Here is a 7,500-nt window from a genome sequence, read left to right as displayed (position 1 = left end):
TTGTTTGGGGCCATGTTCTTAATAATAGCTTCCACCTGATGGCATTTAACAGGGGTAACAGAAAATTGTTCAGATGTCGGGTAAATTCTTGCTTGAAAGGAATTTCGGCCTAATGTGTGGTTGCATTCAGCTGTGGCTGCCATCTCTTTTATCTTTTTAATCGTGTTTTCGCCGACACTTGAGAAGAATTGATTAAATTCATTAGCCACGCCTTTATGATCTTTACTGTAGCTTCTCTGAGCAGTTGACTTCTTTGGTATGCACGAACGGATCGATTTCCATATGCAGTTTGTATTGTTTTTGTTATTTTGAATTTGCTGATTTACATATTCTCTTTCTGCAAGCCGAATTTCTCTTTTTACCTCGCGGCAGCAGATCTTGTATTGCAGCCGGGCATAGGAGTTTTTGCTTTTCTTAGCAATTTTCTTCCAGTTATCTCTTATTCTCATAAGCTCGCGGATTTCCTCGGTGACATAAGGGTTTGGACGCCCACGTATTTTCATCATTTTGATCGGTGCATGTTTATCTAGGATATCGTTGAATAAAAAGTTAAAAGCATATAGTTTGTCCTCTGCATCATCAAAAATATCGAGCAAGGACCACGGGACTTCAGACATATCTTTATAAAACCGATCAGCTGCATAACCCTTAAAACTTCTCCCAGTCATATATGTTAATTTACGGCGTTCCTTCTTTATGCGAAGAACAACATAGGGAAGATCATGGTCGCTTATTGAGCTTGGCATAACATTAGTTTCAATAACTTCCTGAGGGTTTGAGGTTATGATCACATCAATCAATGACTCGGTAGTTTTAGTTACGTGAGTAGGTCTCGAGACTAATTGGGATAAATTGAAGCTGTTACAGAAATTTGTCAAAGCGATGGCTCCTCTGCAATCCGGCTTAAGCATATCGCAGTTTCCGTCCCCGAGTATATATATCGGCTTATTTCGCAAGGAAGCAGTGATCAAACTTGGAGTTAAATAAGTGTCAAAACAAGTTAGCGGAGTGTCAGGTGGCCTGTACATTGCACAGATTACAATTGACTTAAGGTTTCTAACCTGAAGATTTATCTATAGTTGATGTAAGCCACTGTCTGAGATGTTTGAAATGTCATCAAGAACCTTCACCTTGTAGGTTTGCCGCGGGCGTAAACGCCCACTCCGCCGCCTGGCTTGGTGTTTCGATCAATCCGATAGAGGTCGTAACCTGGGATTTCTAGTTCCAGGTCGGTAATAGAACTGTTTAGCCAGGTCTCCGATAGAGTGAGCACGTCGAACTTGTTCTGCGAGATGGTATGTTTGACAAGTTGAAGGTGCTCGCGGTTCTTGAGAGAGCGAACATTCAGATGTCCAATTTTAAGATTATTAGCACTCTTGCGGTTTTGCTGCTTAAAAATTGTAGGACCCGGGTTGGGGTTAATATCCACGCTTGTCTGGAGACGAGTAAGCTGGAAGGTTGACGTTGAATTCGGGTAATGGTTTAGTCTTGAACAGGAGTAGCCTTTGGTTTCAAAATGGCGTCTTCGCTGCCACTTAAGCGCTGGTTCTTGAAAGAATAGTACTAGCTCCGTGTGCAATTCCTGTCTCGTAATCCACAGGTTAGAGAAAGCATGAATGTTAATATCTCCATTTGAAGTCAATAATAATCCAGAATAAAGAATGAAGCCTGTAATAATAACAAGCATGAAGCCAAAGCTTCGAGCACGCTGGTCGTTCGCCATGTTCGCCACCAACCGACTCCATCAATAAGTTTCCATGGTATTTAAATCGGCTAAGTGCTGAGTATTAACTGGTACTAAACAACTCAGCCAAGGATCCGCTTCAAACTAAATCGTCTTGTTATATTAATTTAACCCACAGTCTTCAGCCTCTTTATTCTTAAATACAGATAAGAAAAAGAGGTTCACGAGGGCGGTCCCTTAAACGTCGGGGAAGGGGCAGGGGGTATGCAATTGTTTACGCTCATTAGAAAATAAGGTTAACTTTTCAAAAATTTGTTCCAGACAATTGTTCTTACATTAAGTCGATCGGTAAACCTGTGACCCACAACGCAAGATATTATCCTCAGGGAGCCTGGATGAAAGACCCGCTTGGAATCATGGGAACTGAGACTATATTTGTTATGGAGAATTATTATGCAAATGTGCTAGAAGAATATGAAAACATGGACAAGTTTAAAGCTGGTTTGGTGCGTAAGAAGTACACACTGCCTTATTACTGGGACGGAACAGGTGCTGTGGTGTATGGACCATACCTCTACTATAACAGGTAAACAAGTTATGTTTGTTTGTTCAGCGAAATGACAACAGGAAATCGTGCCAAAAGAAAATAAAAAAGAATTTTTTTAAAGTTTGCCATATCTTTGAAATAAACAAATTCGTGCAGAGAAGAGTTTTACCATTAAAAAAATCGAAATGGAAGCTGGAGGTGAACCCGAAAAAGCCGAACCTTTTCATGCAAACAAGTATTGTTAATTTATAAACGAATGACTGAGATGGAAATTGGTAGGCGCGGTAGGTGAAATGAAGAAAGAAATGATATTTTTTGTAAATGATGATTCGGGGATAGTTGGAAAAAAATCCGAGTGCTGCTTTACACGAGTCGAACCTAAGACCTTCCGATTAATAGTTCGGATTCTCTACAACTAAGCTAACCATTAATGAAATAAAAGAAGGCTCCATTTTGATACCGAATTCATATCCTAGCAGTATGGCAGGACAATTGTCACATGAACCTAGTTTAATAGCCCGGCGAGTTCCCATGATTCTCTTGAAGCTCAGTGGAAGATTGAGCATCGGAACTAGTACTTGGACTCCTGCAAAGGAGCACTCGTATTTTTTCCAACTATCCCCCAGTCAACATTGAAAAAAATATCATTCCTTCAAGTATTGTCAAATTTGAAATGACTTCTTTTAAACACCCTAGAGGAAATACCTACTACATTTGCAAGTACAATCTACATACAGAGCGACAGGAGGCTCAAATAAGTGTGAGCGACTACTATACAAGGAAGGCCTATTACCAGTGGGGTGGATATAGCGGAATGGACCTGGCAGTGGATGAACAAGGATTGTGGGTTCTTTATGGCATCAGCAGCAGCAGTAATCCTCTATATGCGAGTAAAGTTGATGTGGTCAAGAACAGCCGAACACATGGCTGGCCCTTACGCACAGGTATAACCACATTTTTCTGAATAGAAATCCTGAATACAGGATAATTCAGTAGTCCGAACCTTCAAGAGGCTTTGTCAAGAAACTGATTTTGCTAAATTCAACGACTGGCAGCCAAATCAAGCGAAACGTGAAAATAACTTCTAAAACATTGATGGAAGGTTTGAATGAAACAGCAAATACAAAAGGAGGCAAGGATGGGTGAAATTGAAGATTATTAAAATGGATTGCAATTGGTATTTTTGAAAACTGTGCGTTCATGTATGGTCTAGCCTGCGTAGTTGGTGAGAGAGGCAAATTGACGAGCGGCAAAGCCGCGCGGAGAATGGGGAGGGTTCACAGCGCTCCTCCCCATTCTTCGTGCCAACATTACCGCCGGCTACGCAGCTATCTATGGTCGACAGATGTTGTTTTGTCACGAAGCTTTGAGTTCTGTTGCTTAATGATAATTTTCAACAATATGAAAAGCTCTATTTTTTCAAATTACGGGCGAACGATCCTGTGACAATAAATGTAATCTTATATCATATCATCAAACATACATTAAAGAAACAAAGTTTGTTATATATTCTTCTCCTAAGCCACGATGATGAGAAAAAAAATCAAAGCGTATCTTGGCACAAGCTTGTGATTTCTAAAAGTAGTTTGTGAACAAAAGATTACGTTTCTTCAAGTTTTTTTCCACGATGAATCAACATTTTTTTCTCAAACGAAAACTTTCTTATGAGAAACGATCGCGCTGTGTCGGCTTATGACGACAGAGAAGAATTTCTGGCTTTTATTTTTCAATTATTTACGATAGAAAAGATGACTTCGATGGGGAATGCCTTTGTTGCTTGTGGAGTGGTCTACACCATTGACAGTTACAGCAGCCGATCCACCACAATCAACTTCGCATACGACACGAAGACGGGAAAACAGTGGAACCCCAACATAAAGTTCACCAACCAGTATGGCATCAACTCCATGGTGGATTACAATCCAAGGGAGAAAGTACTGTACGCTTGGGACAACAAACGTCTAGTCACTTACCCCATTACTTTTGAGGATTGAATGAAATTATCAATCAGTTGGTGATGGGAATTGTTGCTGTTTTTGCAGTAGATGCCTGACTAAACATAGTCAACACACATGTTTTGGTTTAGTGCTATAACTTGTAAACGGGTGATTTGTACTTTGACCATTAAAAGCGATGAAAAAAGAAAGTGAAAACACGCTTAGGGTAATGAATTGCGGTTTTACAAGTCCCAATTGTTAAATCCCGCAAAGTAGGAAACCAGTTGCTTGGTGACAGGTAAAAGGACAACTGAAAAATCAGTCCTAGTTCAGGACTAGATAAGAAGACCCACAATACCGGACACATTTCGTTGGAACACTAACGAATGGCCTAGAATCATCGAATGCTCTAAAATCATCGTGTTACAAGATCGCAGCTTATAACGACGTTTGCCCTCCCCCCCCCCCCCCCCCCCTATTCAAAGTTGTGTGAGATTTGATTTTTTTTCGGGCGGGCAACTGCCAGAAGTCGTAAAATCAACATGGAAGGAGGAGGAAAACGAGGACGAGTGTTTCAACGAAGGTGACGAGTATTGTAGCTCCCAGGAATCCTAGTGGCTGATGCAATGAATATGGCATCAGACCGATGTTATGGAGGTCGTAGATTCGATTCCTTCCTAGGGCTCTTCTCCTAGGACTCTTGTCCTTTCGCTGGTCGCCAAGCAACTAGTTTTCTATTCTTCCCACGGACGCATTACACATTGAACATCTCTAGTTGCAATCCCGTACAGTAGGGTTTTGGGTCTGGTACAGGTTTGGTGCAGAAGAGAAATTATTTGGAGCCTCCCATCACCAATGAACCCTGAGTGGTACAGTAGGAGTTACAAATACGTTGTCTTTTGTCGTATTGAAATTCCAAGCTTTTATCAAAATGTCAAAAGTAAACTGATTTGTGACTCCGACTATACAACTTAAAACAGTAATCGTTCTATATCTCCTTTATCCCTGTCAAAAAAAACGTGGCCTTTTGCTGATTAAATTTTTCTACCCGTGAGATTTGTGGCTTCTACACTCTTATGAAAGCGAGGAGCAGTGGGGCGCCTTTTTTTACTGAGGAAATACAAAAAGAAAGACTTCTAACCAGGACTGTCGAGTTGGGAACCGCGTAGAGATGAGTGGTTTAAATTCCGACACACAGTGATTGATGGTTTAGAAATTTCAGCTACCCTAGTTTTTTTCCTAGGATAGGATACTCCTAGTTTGAACAGTAAGCATATAAGAAACTAGAATTTAGGAATCTGTCTGGCTAAAAATTTGATTTTAGACCCCCCCTTACATAAGAAACAGGATAGCCTAAAAAATTAAACAGGCTGAGGTTCCTATGTTAGAAAAAGGACCTTGAAATTTAAGGCGACCAGAACAAATTGCACTTTAAATTGCTCAGATCTCGTTCAAGACTTATTTTTCATGGTTATGAAATACAAAGGTATCAACGTTCTTATCAGAGGAAATCAGTCATACCAATGGTTTCTGGAAAAAGTCTTGTCATAGAGTAGATCTCTTTTGTGGAAATATGAACCAATTTAAGAACCTAGATAGCCTAAATTCAGTAAAACTACTGTAAATACCATTTTATAAGAACCTATTTAGCCTAACTTGGAAAGATCTAGGTTCTTGTATGCGGGAGTTTAATGTAGCACAAAACCAAGAATTTCAAAGATACCGGAAACGCTGGAAATTTACATTTCCAACGTTTACCGTTAAAAATGTCCTTTGGGGCACTTCCCCTGAACCACCTTTGTTATTTAGCAAAGCCAGTTTCGTGCATTGTCTAAATCACTTAGTTTCATTCCGATGCCATGGTTTCCTAGCTTGGAAAATCCTCCTTTGGAAACGAGAGTACAATAAAAAAGAAAATACTCCCCACAAAACAAAAAATAGTCGCACGTGAATGGGAACTGTTATTTGAAGCTAAGGCCTGCAACTAAAGTACCTTGACCAAAGATACGATGATGTCAGCGGTTTGATCTGTTCCACCTCCCTTTCGTCTCTTTTTATTTCTTTATTGCTTCTTGTGCACTCTTCCCCCAAAAACCATTTTTATGACGTTCCTGCGGCTGAATAACGCCCACAAGGAGGACCACAAGATACGCAAAGACAATTCCACTCCCTTGAGGAGCGATCTTAAAATGATTACACTTGAAATAAAAATGCTTGACAATCTTCAAACACATGAAGACGACCCTCGCCAAATGTTTGGTCTTTTCAATAATGAACTCAACACCTCAAACTCCGACCTTCCAGCTCAACTAACAAACACTATGAAAAAAATACTTCAACGAGTCCGACATCGACCCGGTTCTTTGATTATCTGTGATGGATCATCCAGAGGAACGACTATGGAATGAAACTAAGTGATTTTGACAATTCAGAAACTGGCTTTGCTAAATAAAAAAGGTGGTTCTTGGAAAATGCCCCGAAATGTTGTAAATGTAAATTTCGAGCGTTTCCAATATCTTTGAAATTCTCGGATTTGTGCTATTCCAAACAAGAAGTAAGCTTATGTAAGCGGTGCTTGTCAACTTAAATTTTTTTGTGAAACCGGAAGTGTTAAACCGTTTTTATATTTAGTTTAAGGGAAACGGAGAGAAAGTTTATTTAGGATAACCTCCCTGACCCCAACCATAAGTTTGAAAAAAAAAAGGATAATTTTTGACTGTAAAATAGAGACATTTGCTATCAATTCTGCCTTTCATTAGCAACGCATGCGCATGAGCATGTTCCATTTTAACACCTAGTTGCGTACCAAATGAAATGCATGAGGGCTAATCTCGTACCCAGATCTCCTACGGTCATACGGAAGGTTTGATTTCGAGCATGCTCAGTAGCAGCGAGGCCTGAAATACGGGCTTTTCTATCTCAGGTGCCACCAACTTGAGTCAAATATTCCTGGATAAAATATTCCCACGGTCACAATTTCACATCAGAATCAACTGACAAAGATTGAACTTTTCATTTGAACGCCTCAAACTCCAAACTTCCAGCTCAACTAATGAACACTAAGAAAAAAAATACTTCAACGAGTCCCACATCAACCCCGTGATTTGATTGCCTGACAGAACATCTACAGGAACGACTATGGAATGAGACTACGTGATTTTGACAATGCAGAAACTGGCTTTGCTCAATAACAAAGGTGGTTCTTGGAGGATGCCCCGAAATGTTGGAAATGTAAATTTCGGAGAGAAAGGTTATTTAGGATAAACTCCCCAACCCCAACCATAAGTTTGAAAAGAAAATCGATAATTTTTGACTGTAAAATAGAGATATTA

General features: G+C 40.0%; 1 protein-coding gene across 1 annotated transcript; it reads left to right on the top strand.

Annotated features, from left to right (window-relative positions):
- Positions 1–2,009: 2,009 nt before the first annotated feature.
- On the top strand, positions 2,010–4,248 carry LOC137994379 (myocilin-like). The gene is made up of 3 exons (XM_068839956.1): positions 2,010–2,270; positions 2,928–3,175; positions 3,975–4,248. Exons 1-3 carry the CDS (start codon positions 2,080–2,082, stop codon positions 4,223–4,225), a joined length of 690 nt encoding a protein of 229 aa, XP_068696057.1. The 5' UTR covers positions 2,010–2,079; the 3' UTR covers positions 4,226–4,248.
- Positions 4,249–7,500: the final 3,252 nt, after the last annotated feature.

This window comes from Montipora foliosa, chromosome 3, assembly GCF_036669935.1.
Source record: "Montipora foliosa isolate CH-2021 chromosome 3, ASM3666993v2, whole genome shotgun sequence".
NCBI classification, from domain to species: Eukaryota; Metazoa; Cnidaria; class Anthozoa; order Scleractinia; family Acroporidae; genus Montipora; species Montipora foliosa.
Note: the sequence above shows the minus strand (reverse complement) of the source record. Positions and strands in the feature narration are given on the sequence as shown.

What these genes read in the sequence shown, in the direction of transcription:
- LOC137994379 (XM_068839956.1), top strand. Translation starts at nt 2,080, where the DNA reads ATGAAAGACCCGCTTGGAATCATGGGAACTGAGACTATATTTGTTATG. An exon ending in CCATACCTCTACTATAACAG is followed by an intron (nt 2,271 to 2,927) that starts GTAAACAAGTTA and finishes TAAACACCCTAG; the next exon opens with AGGAAATACCTACTACATTT. An exon ending in TGGCTGGCCCTTACGCACAG is followed by an intron (nt 3,176 to 3,974) that starts GTATAACCACAT and finishes TATTTACGATAG; the next exon opens with AAAAGATGACTTCGATGGGG.